General features: G+C 41.7%; 1 protein-coding gene across 1 annotated transcript in view; it reads right to left on the minus strand.

Moving 5' to 3' along the window:
* The window catches only part of CD96 (CD96 molecule), a gene marked incomplete at both ends in the record, with an annotated part of 24957 nt that extends 9301 nt beyond the window's left edge, over positions 1-15656 (minus strand). Inside the window, 9 exons of the mRNA XM_084293569.1 lie at positions 1089-1133; positions 2350-2403; positions 3504-3680; positions 3954-4044; positions 7271-7326; positions 10715-10937; positions 12365-12474; positions 14981-15406; positions 15632-15656. Of these exons, the coding sequence (XP_084149695.1) occupies positions 1089-1133; positions 2350-2403; positions 3504-3680; positions 3954-4044; positions 7271-7326; positions 10715-10937; positions 12365-12474; positions 14981-15406; positions 15632-15656 (1207 nt within the window). The remainder of the gene's footprint in view (positions 1-1088; positions 1134-2349; positions 2404-3503; positions 3681-3953; positions 4045-7270; positions 7327-10714; positions 10938-12364; positions 12475-14980; positions 15407-15631) is intronic.
* Positions 15657-16374: the final 718 nt, after the last annotated feature.

The raw sequence follows: 16374 nt of genomic DNA on the forward strand, positions 1-16374 counted from the left end.
GCTGCCATTTTGTACATGCTATTTGACTCTAAAATGGGAGTTTCTTATGCTGTGATTCATGCTGAAGCAATATGGAAATCATTTTGGCCAAATTCATTACCTTGTGTTGTGGAAGCGTGAGCCAAACTTGCTCGAGTTGTAAAATCTGGGAAGGCCGAAAATGTAAACTGATGCTCTAAAGAAACACAGGTTAAACAGTATCCCATTTAGTTGGTAGAATGCTTAAAAACTAAAATTAAGAAATCATAGAACAACTCAGGTGAGTATAGAATGAAGAACTTGCAGCAAGCATTGAGAAAATACAGACTGTGACGGGGGCCTACTGTTGGGATTGCAGGTTAAACGCTCAGGACACATCCCATCTATTCAGCAGGTAATCAGTAAAAGTCAAGGTGATTAAAGCAGACCCTTTCACATGGGCCAGCTATTATTTAGTTGTGATTTTACACATAGGGCTCAGTTTAATGGCCATGGGGTGGATTATGCACATGCCAGTGGTAGTCCTCGGCCTAGCTGGGGCCTGTCCAGAAGCGGGTCTCACAACATGTCACAACTGTATAGGCCTGGGTGATCACACTCTCTTGTGGGTTTTCCTATCAATTACAGAAGATAGTTTAATGTGGTTATCCATATGCTTCCTCTTGACAAGCAGTGACACTTATCCCATATCATTAATGAATAAGGATGATATGCTGCTGTCAGGTCAAGATAAAAATGGGGATTTAAACTTCTTTTTTGTCACAAGCACCTCTCCATCATAACAAGAAAAAATTATTTATGGTTTTATAGAATTTCTATTCCATTTTATAAAAGGTATAAGAATAACATTTGGTATTCATCATGCCATTTTACATGCTGTTCTAATGTGACAGAGCTTTAGTAGGATTTGTGTTAGCTCTCTTCCCGGTTGACTTTGCAGCTCACAAATTCCCATCCAAGAGCATTACAGGTACTGCCAGTGTCAGGGCACGCTGACCTCTCACTGACATTCTTCTGGCTCTGTGTACATGGCATTTAAGAAAAGGTCAAGCAAAGATCATACATCTATTGACTGAGTAATAAGGAAAGCTTTTTTAATTTTTCCTTACCTGAGGTAGTCATGACAGCAGATGTAAGTGCTGAATTTCCAAGGTCTATAACAAATCAAAGCAAACACCTTTACTAAAGATGAAAAGGGTATTTATTCTGCTTTAGAAAAGAGGGTCATTCAAGGGCTCAAGAGTGAGAGAAAGTGCATCACACAATTTCCAAATAATCCTTCAATGCATACCTAGCCAAGTGGTCCAGCAAGAAACAAGAAGCACCAGAGGGAATTTTGCTGTGTAACCCCTAGGGAAAGCAAAGGTTTGGGGGCCAAAGGGTCTGGAACCACTACCACCTCTGATCTGCACCTCACTCAAAAAGCAGCAGTGAGTTACACGGTTTTAACCCGTGCAGACATATGTGCCTTATTAGCATGCAGGTTGAAATAACATATGTGATCTGCTGGTGGCACCTGCATAGCTCCTTTCATGAGGCATTTCAGAGACTGTAACCCTGGCAGGAAATATCATGAACACCTCCCTGAAAAGTGCTCACCAGGTTTTCAAAGAAGTGGACAGAGATAGGGATTTACTCCTTGCAATTGAAGGGCTTTTAACCATCTGGCCAAGCACAACAGAGACATGGTCCTGCCCAAGCATCATTTACATTCCAAGTAAGAGGAAGCTTATGTAGAAAAAACACACCGCTTTCCTTGCCATTTATCTACAGCATTTATCTGACACAAGCACATAACCCGCTGCTGAAACACAGCTGTCTCCTGTACACAGCAAAACAAGCTATCCAAGGATAGACATCTCCAAAGCACTTCAGATGATGTTCAGGGAGAACGATTTGTCTATCTGCGATAAGCTGACAATAAGACAAACTTGCAGGGGCAGAGCACAGATTTTCCAAATTTACACAAATTAAGACACATTCCATCAGTTTCTTAATTAGGCAAAAGTGTTGAGCATCTTGGCTGTGTACTTAAGCAGAATGTCGAACCATTAGTAGGGAAGTTATTTTTAATTACCAGCTCAGTGATGAAAGAACTATATTCAAATGCTAGCTGAAGCATCAGAAAGAACATTAAGCGCCCCTCAAGGCCAGAGTTTAATTATGTTTGGGTTTAACTATGATGGATTACATCACAAAAATATCTGTGCATTGTATTTGCTCTGAAGTCATAGCTGCAGAAAAGGATACCTTACTATTCACTCAGAAGCAAGTCTGCAAAACTGTTTCTCCAATAGCTTAATAGCTTTAAGAATTTATAGATGCACTCCTAACATAACCTAGGTTATTTTGTCTTCTAATTTATCCTACCTTCTGAAGCCATGTTGGTAAATGCTTGGGATGAGGCTTCATTAGATGTATTGTCTGTGAGGGAGAAAGGAAAAAACAAAACAAAACCCAAACCAAAACAAACAAACAAACAAACCAAACCAAAACAAAACAAACAAACAAAAAAAAAAAAACACAGAAAGATGAAAGCAGTTCCTAAAAAAAGTTAGGCTTTTGTTAGAAAGGTTGAAAATGTAGTCTGGAGTTTGTGCCATTAGTATGGCACCTTCACAGAACATTGCCAAGAATTAAACTAATTTTCCTCCTTTTTGTCACATCTAAATACATTAACATTTTTATACAGAGTGGATCTATCTTAGTGTTAGTATAGCCCACAGGCAAAAATGTAGACTTCTTTAATTGATGTCTCTCTGATTTGAATACATTTCTACAAAACTGCAAATTGGGTGAAATGAGCAATTTTGAAGAAAAATGATCATTCATCTCCCTTCCTTCCAAAGCTATATTTCAAGGGACTAAGCTTTGGGTTTTGATGTAGTCTTTGTTGAAAAACATACCAATAATATATCCAGAGCCAAAAGCTAATACAGGTGTAAGTAGTTACCAGGGTACATGGTATACACACGAAGGCTGCTCCAGGGCCAGCAGTTCTGTTATATTATCTGTGCAGCAAGGAACATACATAATAGGAAAAGAAAAAGAAAAAGGAAAAAAAAAAAAAAAAAGGTTTAACTGTGCATTTGCACCTGAAGACAAGGTGTGCACAAGAGGGTGCTAAAGGAAGTCTGTCTGCCCTTCTTGCCAGCCACTCTGCAGGACCCCTCAGTGAGAAATACATGGTTGTAACAGCTCACTGGTGCTGTGTAGCTAAGTTAGTGTATTTTTGGTTATGGGAATTGCAGCAAGATACTGCCTAACAAATACCAAACATCTTATATTTGTGTAGGAGTTGCTTTTCTTCTCAACTTGATGAGTTTACTCAGGCATTTTTGTCAGGTTTCTTGGCTCATTTAAAGACTTGAGCTAAGGAACCTGCCAGAAAGCTCAAGCTGTGTGATGAATGTGTTTAACAAAACTTCCATACACTTCCCATTTCTTCTGTAATTTAAATAGCAGAGAATACGTGTTTTGGTATTCTTAACATTTCAGATATGTCCTATCTATGAAAAACCTACCAAAAGAAAGAAATATTTCTTCTGATGAAATATTCCATGTTTCATTCCTGAGGAAGGGAAACAGACATACACACAAGAATGTTGTATGTGCCTGGTGGGTCTCTTGTAACATTAGCATAGATCTCAGCTGGTAGAAACCATCACTGTCTTGTGAGTCTTCTTGTTCAACAGACATTTCTGGAGAAGAAAAAATAAACACACACACAAAAAGAAAAAAAAATCTGCAACCCCTTTTCATAACACTTCAAATTATAAATCAGTCGTGCAAAATGCCAGTACTGAAAAGCAAGCTTATATAGCTAAAGGTTTCTTGGCTGAGATGCTATCCAAAGCAGTCCACCCAGATGGACACCTACATGCTCCTATCAGCAGGAGTGGTTTAGCAACCATTGCTTTTCCTCTGAATCATTTCTACAGTTATGTAATTGACCTGTTAATGGGACTTATTACCTTCAGACTGCTCCGTCAGTCTTGCTCGGTCCACATACCACACGATGTTTGGCTTGGGAAATGCCTTCCTCACAATGCAGCTCACATTAGGCTGTGGGACAATGAAAAACAGTTAGCCTCCAGCATTCTCTCCTGCCTGCCACTGCTGACATACAAAATCCATGCTGGACAGAGTTGCTCCTACAATCTTATTTACACACCACCCTCCTTGGTCATGAAGTACTCTCTCCACATTGCACTTCTTCCCCTACCATTTTCCTAGTTGGAGACACCATTGAAGGAAAGTTAAGGGACACCCCTATTGCCACCCTGGGGGTGATGGGGCTTCAATGCCCATCAGTTCAGTTCAGTGGCTGGAGAGGCATGGGGTGACCCCCCAAGACCCAGCCCAGCCCTCTGGGGACAAACACTCATATGGAGGAATACTGGCACTGGTAATGTGTAGGGTAAGGTGGCAAGAATGAGACACCTCCTGATTATCATGCAAATCTTTTATTTATTGGGCAGATAAGGAGACAAATCCCATTAAAAGTCTACCTGGCACATTAATATGTTGAATATACAAAATTAGATACCTTTGTAGAGGGCCAACGAGGCCCTCTTAAGAGGTTTCCAAAAGTCACAAGAAATCGCATGTGTTAGATGCAGTAGTCCTGGCTGTACGCCAGTTGTTTAAAAAAAAAAAAAAATCTGTGTGCTCATTTCACTTTCTCCTCAAGCAATGAAAGGGAAGAACTGGACCTCAAAATCAAGGTTGGATGAAGGGGTGGGCACTAGCAAGATGCGAGGTCTCATCTGCATGCTGCCTGGATGTTCCCAATTACATTTACTTAGTAGCTTATGGCACTAAGAGGAATTGCCTTGTCCATTTAAACACAAGACATTCATATGTGACTTAATGCTGCACAACGCCCTCTTGCACCCACTTTTGAAGTGGGTTGCACACAACACATTTAGTTGAAAGCAAGTTTGATATATTGCAGGCAGCAGAAGTCAAACATTCGTTATGAAGACTGAGACTATCCAGCTGAAACTCTTTCCTTGCCATTGTAAATAGTCACGATCTCACTGTAATTGCTTTCCCCTCTTTTCTCTTCATTGTTCCCTTATTATTCAGCCACTTTTAGTTCATAATATTTTTATAGATATTTCCTGTGAAGAAATACTAATCTGACATCCAAAGTAGATTTAAGCCCAATGAGAAAGCATAGAACAGAGAGGGGAAGCAGTTGGTGTTTGTTTGGAGATGAAAAATGGACCAACTCTTCTTTGAAGAGTTTCTACTGGTCAGCCCTGTGACAGCAGCACCCCTTCCTCTGCTCAGCAGGACAGGATAGACAAACACCTGCAGGGTCCAACACTATTAGGGAAAATAAGTCACCACGGAGAATATAGTGGTTTTACAGAATGGCTTAGCTCAGGCTTAGTCTGAACACAGGTGGATATGGTGAACACAAGCCTCTGCCTGCCCAAAAGCTCTCTTTCTGAGGAAAACTTCCTTAATATGGAATTCTTCCAGATCAAAAGTTTCAACCTGGTTGGATGCAACAGGAAGCAGGACATCATAACAAGTAGCAAGATTGTTCAGTTAGAGGGGCTACAAATATATTTTATGCTAAGTACAGCCAGAGCTGTACAGCAGGCTTTCTTTTTAGGTTTTACCCTAAGGAAGCAGGTGATAAAAGAGATACCCCCACACATGTGTAGGTGCTCGGTTTTAAACAAGGACCCTCCAACTTAGATCCAGCCACTCCATTGATATTTGATTACTCCAGCTGAGTTGTGCTTGGAGCACATTATGATACATTTTGCCTGGCAAAACCATCGCTTTCCCCTTGACAGGGTAGGTAATTTGGTAGCAGCCTAGAGCTGTGACCAGCCCCAACCCTAAGTCAGAGCAGCACCACATCTACTTGGACTACAAGGCAATGACTCAGAAGGATTTCTGCCCAAGATAGATGTCACAGAGGGATCAGCTCTCATTTCAGTGTTGCTGAAGCTCATCTCTGAGTTACAGAGGAAATGTTGACAAGCTGTACTAGAAAATGCAGTTGACAGTGACCACCAAAACTAATCTCAGTGCTAGAATCAGTGATATTCATGTTATTCCTTGCAGCCCCGGTGGGGGGGCTCAGCCTCTCCTGGGGTCCTTACCAGCCCTTACCATGAAGAAGGCTTTCCCAATATCTAATCTGAATCTTCCTTGCAGAATCTAATCCTGCTGCTTCTGGTTCTGTACAAGTGCATTAAAGAGGCTATTTCTTTCACTTTTCCTGCAGCCTTTCACGTATGTGAAGAATTATAGCTTAAAGAAGGAAAGTATGAGCAGCCCAGAAGAGAACAGCCTTAAATTCTTTCCCCAGATGATTTTGCTTCGACCCCTAATTTCTCATCATCAGCAAGAATGGATAATGTGGTCCAACAGGTTTCCTAAGAACCTATCTGAACTTGCTCATTTCTTCACACTATCTGCAATCCAAAATGGATGAGACTGGGGAATGAGAACATTTCCTTGGGTACTTTCTATATTGGAACATAGCCATTAAAATGTCATAAGTTTTTTACTTGAAACTTAAAGGAAAACCTAAGTTTCAAGACCATTTTATAGTAGTTTCCATGTCCTGGTGTGAAGAATATTACTGTGAAAGACTAATGCTAGCTTTGTAGATAAAACCAGTAGCATTTTCTGACTAGCTGGTTGTAAACCATGTATAACTCAAGCACAGGGAGTGGACCACCCACAAATAATTTGTATTTGTTTTCTTGCCTATTTCTCAGAAGCTGACTAGTTATGGCATCCCAGGTTATTTTAATTTCCTATCCGATACAATATTATTCCCTTGGGTAAATATCATGTTTTCCACAGCTGCATTTTTATTTCAAAAAGTCACATTTACCTTCAGTAAATAGCCAATTGCTCATCTAAAAATGATTGAACTTGGATATAACAGACATTCTAAAATTTCTAACACATCCCTTGTGGGACCCGCAGTCCCCTGCATCACCAGCAACCCCTCACAGCCTCTCCTCCCTGTACCAGAGCCCTCCCGAGGGCTAATGCAAGGTCAGAGGTTACCCAACCCACAGAGAAACCCTCAGCTAGCTCCAACATGCTCTCACTGAATCAGCACACTGCTGCGAGGATGGCAGTCACTCAGAAGAAGGCATATGAGTCACTGACATTAGCTCATTGACTTCGAGGTCCCCCCTGCTGCCTGGCTCAGCACAGCCTGCCTGGCCCTGCTTGCCTAGAGCACCCTGAACAAGCAGCCATGGTCACGGTCACAGCCATCTCTCTGTGCTCCAGCACTGCTCACCTTCTGTGAGGTGCCAGCTGGGCCCTCCTGCAGGCTAGCAGAGATTTCAGGGTAGGCTGGAAAGAAAACAAAAAAACGTATTAACAAAATGGCTACCAAAGGTCACAGTAACAGCTTCTAATGAGACTTAATGGCCTTGTTTTGTAAAGAGAGTTCAAATTAAATCCTACATCCACCCACATACCTGGCAAGATAAAAGCTTGCACCACTCCAATTTGAGGTCAAGGAAGTGGTTTAGAAGCACACATCAGCAGCTACTACCACAAGATCTGCAGTGTATTTGTCTGCCTTTCAAAGACACTTCTGTGTGGCTTTGTTGAAGCTACCTAAAGCCATCCTGCAGCCACAGCTCTGATAGCAGGGCATCACTGTTCCAGCTGTTGATTCCTCCAGGTGTTTGCTGTCAAAGCTATCTGCAAAAGTTTTAGCCATCCCCTGCCATCCCCCAAACTGTCCATTGATCTTGGGTACCACCTTTCCCCACACTGTTGTTCTGGTAGATATGTGACAGTCTCATGCCACAGGCTCTTCCTGCCCTGGCCAGGAAACCCAGAGCTCTGTTTTACATCAAAGCAGTGGCTTTCTGATGACCACATCCACAAGAAATGGAAAAACTTTTTTTTTCCTTTTCTTTTTTTTTTTTTTCTTTTTTTTTTTTTTTTGTTTCCCTTTGCACAGCATTTCAGTTCTGGGCACAGCTGACTATAGATGCAACTTTCAGGTACCACAAGCCTCTTTTAGCTGGCATTTCTGAATCAGCCATTGGATTCCAGTAATGCTGACAGTTAGGTAAAAACTGCTGAAACTGAGGTTAACAGCAAGTCTCTTAAATAAATCATGCTTTGGCCCTTTCTGGGCCTTAAAACTGGACTGGAAACAAGCACAGAACCTGGATCCACAGTCTTTCTCTTTCCAAGCTAAATATCAACTTTAACCCCACCATTAGTATCTTTTTTTTTTTTTCTTTCTTCTTTGCCTAATTCTGTTAAACCAGTGTAGGCCACCTCAGTTCATTACTTTCCCTGCTGAGATGATGTGTTCAAGTTTTCCTGTCATTTTTTGAAGCCAATCTACCCAGGACTCTCTCTCTCTTTTTCTAATTTCCATTTTTCTGTCAATTGTTACAGACTGGTTATACCTGAACTGACCTATATTTAGTGATTACAGCTTTGTGATTATCTAGCCTTTTGGAAGGATTTTTTTTTTTTCTTTCTTTTCTTCTTTCCTCCTTTTGTTTGGTTCATCCTTCCTATCAGAATACAAATATCTTAAGATTTCTGCCTCACCAAAACAGTACTGGTGGTAGTGGGGCTGGCAGATAGAGAAACCTTTCAGGTGTAAGAAAATGTATGGTAAACTAGATCTTCTAATAGGAGCTAAAAGTCGGCTGATAGACTAAATAACATTAAGCCTAATGCCTGTGTTTCCTTTAGGGTTTTGATGAGAATGGGAATGCATCTCCTCTTCTGTATTGGATGTGGCCTCTGCTTTTCGAGAGGATGTGTTTGCTCGGTAACTATTCCATAAAGCAACTCTCAAGCACAGCTCAGAATGACCTAATAGATCTTTTCCATTTAACATCTCAGCCCCTGTTAACACTTTGACATTCATTTGTCTTGCTAGGATATTTACCAACGGTTTGGGCCTAGCAGATATTCAATATTTAGTATAGTGGTTTCTGCTGCTGAGCTTTTACTCTTACAAAAAGGAGAAATCAATATTTGGCAAAGTTACATGTGAAAAGGCCATACATTTTCTCAGAAACTTGTACCTAAAAGAACTCCATTCTGAAAAAGACATATTTTTAAGCACTGCAGTCTAAAAGTAACCCCTCAAAAAAAGCTCTTGATTGAACATATTTTATTCAACTTATCAAGACCCTCAGCTTCACTGAGAGACTCACTCCTGCACTTCCCATGCTTCTACCCAGCTCTCAGTCATACCCAGGCCATGTCAAGCATCTCTGGGGAAGCACCACTGCTGTCCCTCAGACATGGGTTGTCTGTTGTGTTCACACCGCCCAGCCAATGGGGTTGCACTTGTTCTCTCCCAGTTCCTGATGGCGTGGCACTACCAGCAGTAAAGCAAGCCAGTAGTTTCTGGGAACATCATGAGATGTTCAGAAAAACCCACAAACAAAATCTGTGGTTTCTTTCTCTTGTTTGTATTTCTCCCCTCTTGTACCAGCTTATTAAGTTGGTGTGGGTTACATATGACACAAAAATTCAGAGAAAACAAGCAAACACACACACACACAAAAATAATAATAATAAAAAAAATCAACCTCTTTCATTAACTGACACAAAACAAGGCAAGAGCATCAATCTGGGCAAGAGGGAGTTCAACTATCTTAATATCCTTGAATGATTACCCAAGTAACTCTGTAGCTGCTTGACAAATGTTGATTTTTTAAGAGTAAAACCCATGTCTGAATCATGCAAATGCAAGAGGAAATCTAAGATCATTAACTTCTATTTTCATTTCTCTTGCATCAGTGACTGACAGCCCTCCAACAGAAAGTTTTTTTTTTGCTTTTTTTTCCCCCCACTGTACCCTGCTGAATCTTTCTTTGCATCCCAAGCATCAGCCTTGCATTACTGTGCCACCTGTGAGCTGTGGGCTTCCTCAGACAAGCAGCCACAGTCAAGGGACTGTTGATACACCCACTGGCTAAAAACCATTCATTTTAGGAGACTTGTAAATATGTTTTTCAGACCCACGGCTCTACCAGAAGAAGATACAGCCTCATTTTCCCTGGGCAGCATTGTTCTTACCCAGTTGTGGAGTGGTTCCTAAACCTCTGAAAAGGGAACAGAGCAAGAAACTGAAGATGGGGAAGGCTTTCAGCATGAAATACCAGCCAATGTTTGCAGTACATGGGCCCTGCCCCCTCCTGACCAATTTGAGACCCTCCTAGACAGGACCTCATTTTCAGAGCCAGAGCCTTTGGCAGCAGTTATAAATCACATCTCCAAAGGACGTGACTTTGCAGCAATGACAGCTCCAAATCACGTTCTCTGCCTAGCAAATGCTGGCCATGAGTTCTTAACCATAGGCAGCATGGTCATTTTGTAACTGGGGCACAGAGATCTTGATGACCAACACACCTAGCTGTAAGCTGAAATGTGCCAATGTAACCTTACACACATGGGTGAGATCATGGTAATTTTCATGCCAGTATTGTTATGTGCTCAGTGGAGTAGAGCAAATGTTTTTGATGCCAGACACATGAAGAATGGCCTCAAATTCTTTTTAAGAACTACAAGGTTATTTACAAATATTTTAACTTCCTACAGCAGAAAAAAAAACAACATAAATGTGTATGTATATACACACAGGTACATATGAATATATAAAAGTGTATTTCGAAAGCTACTGCCTTCAGAAGCAGGCAGAAGCTTTACTTTTAGAAAAGTACGAGGACAGCTGAGGGAAGTTCCTTACCGAACACTCTCACGGTGGTGCTGCTCTTCCGGATCCTCTCTGGGTGGTAGACCACATGGCAAGAAAACACCTTGCCATCATCAGTAATTTTGGTGGGAAAAATCTTTAAAGCATTATTCAGACCCAGGTGGACTCTCCATTTGTACAGCATGCTGCCATTCCCATACACCTCAGGATGGGAGGGCTCCTTGGTTATAAGTTCCTCTTTCTTTCCGTTTTCCTCCTGCAAATATATCATCCTGTATAACTTGTAAAGACTGGATATCCCCTGCTGTTTTTGTAGGTCAACACTATTCCCACTATGAAAATCTGCCCTCACACCCCTAGCACTTAGTAGGTGTAAGTGGACATTTCCAATACTTATTTTTCCCAAATACATTATCTTTTTATGAGGAGATCCCCCAGAACTTCAAAACTGATAGCGGTCATCATCTTACCAATAAACTACAGGGTAAATAGCTATCTTGTGAGTCCTGGCCCCTTCAGCCCGCACAGAGGGCAACAGAGCTGCTGGTCTGGAAGTTTTTAAATAGTGAAAACCTACTAATAATAGCTCAAAGTCATCTCCTCAGACTGCCTGTGTGCCAGTCACCTTGACATATGGATGCAACCAGCACATCCTGGACATCTGTGCCTTGGCATATATTTGCAAGATGTCCTCTAAATGATGCACGGTGACCCGTGTGTCATTGTGCTGACCTTTTGTGTTTTTTTTTTTTTTTTTTTTTTCTTTGTGTGTGTGTGTGCGTTTTTTCCTTTCCTCTGCTGTTTCATTTTATAGAGTGAGCTAGTTGCACTGAAAAGTGTTAAGGGTAAACATACTCCATACAAAAAAAAATAATGATTTTAAAATTAAGAGTTCACTGCAAAGAGATCTGAATAGGTAATGACATGAGACAGAATACTAAAAAGTTTAAATATTTGAAAGTCGCCTTTAAGATAATCCTCAACAATAACAACACAGTGACACCAGGTAAAAACTAATGGGCAAAGCTCAAGCACACTACTTGCTGATATTTATATGAGTTAATGAAAAGGTTACTGTAAAACATGCATACAAATATTTATCCATAAAGTGAGATGCAGAACAAAAACATAACTAGCTTTAGATCTCGCAGCAAATTGCTGTTTTATATATGTGGTTAGCTAGATAAGTGGGTTTGCATGTCTTCAGTGTGCGTCTGTGACATGGAGGTCAACAGAGCAAAAAAACCATTACAGTCAACCTTTTTTTCCCATTTCAAAGCAGCCTGATATCTCTCTAACCTACGCAGTAACTGTATTTTTCAGACATTAAAGCTTCACTACTGCAAAAATCCCTGAGAAATCTGATACAAAGAATATTTTAGTTGTTACATTTGCTAATTTTTTTTTGGTAAGACGTCTCTACATGTCCTCATGACAAATTAAAAGCAAGTAAGGGGGGATTTTCCCTCTTTGTTTGTTTAACTGTGATTGTTTGTGGTGTCTATGTTGCAAATCCACAATTATACTTTTCCCTTTATTATTACTGTCCATCGCGATGGATAGCTATTGTTTAACACATTCTGCAGGATGCAGTAAAATCCAACATTTCTCATTCTATCTGCAAAAATACCCTGTAGTTTCTTCCATAATTTGTACTTGAGAAGAAATAATATTTAGACTTACCACTACCCACTTCAGAGGGTAATTGGACAAGTTTGCTGAGGTCATGTTCTCGAGGCATGGGATTTCTAAAGTCTGGCTTAACTGTGCTTCCTTCACGTAATGCTGCTCCTCTTTTAGCATCGCAAAAACCGCAACAGCAACAGCAACAACAGAAAGCCCAAGGAGGAAAATCAGAAACATGGTGTTCATCATGCTTTAAGAACTGATGCTGACTGCTGTTCGAGGAACAGGCACTTTTTTGATTAGAAGGGAACTGTAATTTTCAACCATTACCCATAGACACATTTGTTAAGTGAAAGCCCTGCATCCAATTCCAGATGTAGTTTCAAGACTTTAATTCATGACTTTATCCAAATTTTTGTGCAATTCATAAAAACCTTTGCTTAACTGCTGGATTGAGACATTTCCTTTCGGAGCTGAGCTTCCATTTTTCTCTTATGATTTTTTCCACTGCAATAAACCTTCAAACCAATTTTGTGCACCTGTATTTCCTTTTCTCTGCAGAATTTCTTTGCACTAAGCAAGGTGTTCAGCAGTCAGGCAGGTTAAGATTAACCCTGCTTTTCAGTGTAAGTGGTCCTTTTATTATTCTCAAACCTGCCTTCTGCCTCTTACTCTTTCATTTGTCCTCTATTTAAAAACGTATCTCAGCAACTTCTACCCTATCCGTTCCTGATACAGGGCTCAATTTCACCTTTGGAAAGACAGAAGTGGTGCATCAAGCAGAGCACAGCTCTGGTCCAAATGTCAGATCTGCCTGCATGCCCATGTTTAAGCAGGAAGAGCAGTGGTGTAGCTGGGTGATGCTGCCAGTGCCTTGGCAAGTGCTGAGCTCTCCAGCTAGCCTCTCTGCCACAGCCTGCCTGGACACTCTTGAGCTTTCCTCCCCTGGTAGATTTGGCTTATGTGCTGAGACAAAACAGATAAAGTGCTGTGCAGAGTACAGCCCACAGAAGTACCAAGATAAGCATTTGCCCCAGGAGCTCAGCCTGTGGACAGCCTCTGCCTGCTCTCACCATCACGTGTTGCAGCTGCCTAGTTTCCCTTCTCTCTTTGATTTTCATTTCCATTAACAGCCTGGTGGTGATGGTACTTTGTGTTTGCAAATCCTACATACATCTGCTGCTCTGTTTATTATTATTATTATTATTATTATTATTATTATTATTATTATTATTATTATTATTATTATTATTATTATTATTATTATTTTATTTTTTCTTCCTGTATCTGTATCTACTAGCTGAATCCACCTGGATTCACTTCACTTCGATGCAGCTGGGAGCTGTACTTTATTGATGACTGCTGCCCTTCTCCATCCCACTCACAGGCTGCATAAAAGTCTTCTCCCTTCTTTTGAATGGACGAGGATCATTGCAAAAGATCTAATTACTGTAAAATGCAAATTGGCAAGAGGTATGTTGCAAATTAAACTTTTGAGTTCTCTCTAGGAAGTGGTATCAGTAGCACCAATTTCTACATCATGTGGTGGCTGAAAAATCCACAACAGTGCTGATATGAATGGCAGCTGCCCACATTTAACATTATAATGCATGTAGACAGCAGCTAGAGCTTTGAACATGCCAGTATCAGCCAAGGGCACTAGCACAGGAAGAGGAGCAATGCCTGATTGTAACTATTACTGTATTAGGGAAAAGAAAGAAAAAATGTACAAAGAACAGAACTGTACCCATGGACACTGCTGCTCTCTGCTAACCCTTGCTCCTACCTTGCTCTCAGCCCTTGAAAATGTGCTGCAGATACAGCCCCGGACACCACCAGGCTGAGCATGCTGGCCTTGAAGCTCTGAAATGAAACTTAGCTGTGTTTGTTGCATTTACTTTAATCCTCCTCAGCTCGCTAGCAAAAAACGAATAGGCACAAAAGAGGTTTCTGAGGTCATCAAATCCAATCCCTCTCCAGCACGACTACAAACTTGCCCAGCTCACCCAACATCCCTGCCCAGCTCCATCTTCATGGCAATTTGGACTCTTTGGTCTCACTGCTGGCATTAAGCAGCTGTTCCCAAAGTTGCTGCACCAGTGGTCAGCACTGTTGTTTAATTTGTAGCCAAATACATTCACGTCCTATTGAAAACCATTTATTCCTTCGCCAGGATATTTAAATATCCTCCCAGGAGTTCACATTCTCCCCCAAGGCTTACTTACCAAAAGCAGTCATGCTGCTTCTCAGCTTCCTTTTGGCTGACAAAACAAGCCAAGTGTCCAGCCCCATGATCATCCTAAACAACCCTCTCTTTTGCTCCATTTTGGTTTGAAGGTGGGAACACACATCCATTTGCTGTGCTAACACCCATCCCTGCAAATCCCAGCCCTCCTTTCATTTTCCAAAATGAAAGCATGGACACTGTCCATCTGATCATCTTTTGTGCGTTCCCCTCTAACTTCATGTTCCTCCAAACAATGAAGGTTTCCTAATCATGAGCTGGATAATGACCGAAAAGTTCCTGGGACATAACTGTAAGCAGCAGCATTTAGCGACACCATTGCAAACATCAAACAAGCCACTCACATTGACCAAGGAATGATTGTCTAACCTGATATCCTCTCCCCTTTTCCCTGCTATGAAAAAACAACATCATTTGTAGTTACTTACCTTCTGCCTTGATGATAAGTTGTATTTTTGCAGCCTTTGTCCCATATGGGTAAGTAGCAAAACTGCACTCATACTGCCCGCTGAGGGAGATGGTAACATTTCTCAAGTGCAGAGCCCACTGCTGGCATTCAGACCAGGAGTTTGAGTCAGGAAAACATGAGGTCTCATTAACGTCCCAATTGCAGCACTTCCTGGTGCTGAACGACACGGAAAAGTTGGAACAGGTCTCAAGAAATTCGAAGTAATGGGTGCCCAAAATGGGGTGATGAACAGCTATTCTGGACAGACGGTTGGCATCGGTCTTGGACCACTGTGCCTGCACTATGTAGGTGGACTGTGGTTTGGGAAAGGTGCACAGCAGGGTCACATCGGTACCTGGCAAAGCATGGACCACCTCTGTGTGTGCAATGACATCTCCAGCTTGGCCTTAAAAGCAAATGGGACAGTTGTCAGCACAAGAAATATTTAACCAAAGCTTTCTTCTAAGCTGCCTTATAAATGATTTGGTGCCTTAGCTCCAGATAACTCTGAAGGCTCACGCCTACAGCTGCAACAATCCTCTTTCAAGTAAATCTCCTGATTTACAGCTGAGAGATACTGCAGATCTCTGCTGGTTGCAGAGGGGAACCTAGAGGGCAAAGCAGCACTTGCCCGAAGGAGGGTGGGGAGCTCCCATCGCTCTCACTGTGAAGTGCAACAGAGCTCTGAGAGGCCCCATGAAAATGGAAACCTTTCAAGTGACATAAATGAAGCAGAAGCTGGGACCATTCATTCCCCAGCTCTGTTTTGCAAGAACAAATGGCTGGTCCTGCCTTGTGCAACTGCCCCTGCCCATTCCCACTCCTGTGGCACTTCAGCAGGAAGCCATTCTTTCACCTCTGTGCTGCTAAATGGCTCCTGCATGGCCTGAACCGCTGACCACTCCAGTGTCAGAGGAAGCAGCCCTGCTATGAATGGCTTCTTCCTGAACTAATTTCATAAAGCACATTGGCAGTCCTCAGTGTGCCATAGAAAGGAGTAATGGATCGGTGAAATGAAGGGGCTTTCAACATGAGCCTCAGCTGCTTGTTTGCTGCTGTGCTGTTGTAAGATTGATTTCTCTCCCTTCCTCCCTCATGCACACAAGAGGTTTGCAGTTCCCAAACCCTGGGTGCAGGGCACTGACAAGCTTGAGGATATCAGGAATTGAGGCATGGGGGCAGTTGTGGTGAGCCAGGTGCTGTCTCACCCACAGAACCAGACACAACAGGCCCTTTTCTCCAAGAAAAAAAAAATGCAAAAATAAATTTGCACAGATGTCCTCAAGTACAGAATTGGCACTGAATTTTACCCTTCCTGTGTTTCAAAACATCACTGTACATTTGCTCTGAGGACTTGTCCTGCATCCCACCATG

This window comes from Netta rufina (genome assembly GCF_964035555.1).
Source record: "Netta rufina genome assembly, chromosome: 1".
Classification (NCBI taxonomy): Eukaryota; Metazoa; Chordata; class Aves; order Anseriformes; family Anatidae; genus Netta; species Netta rufina.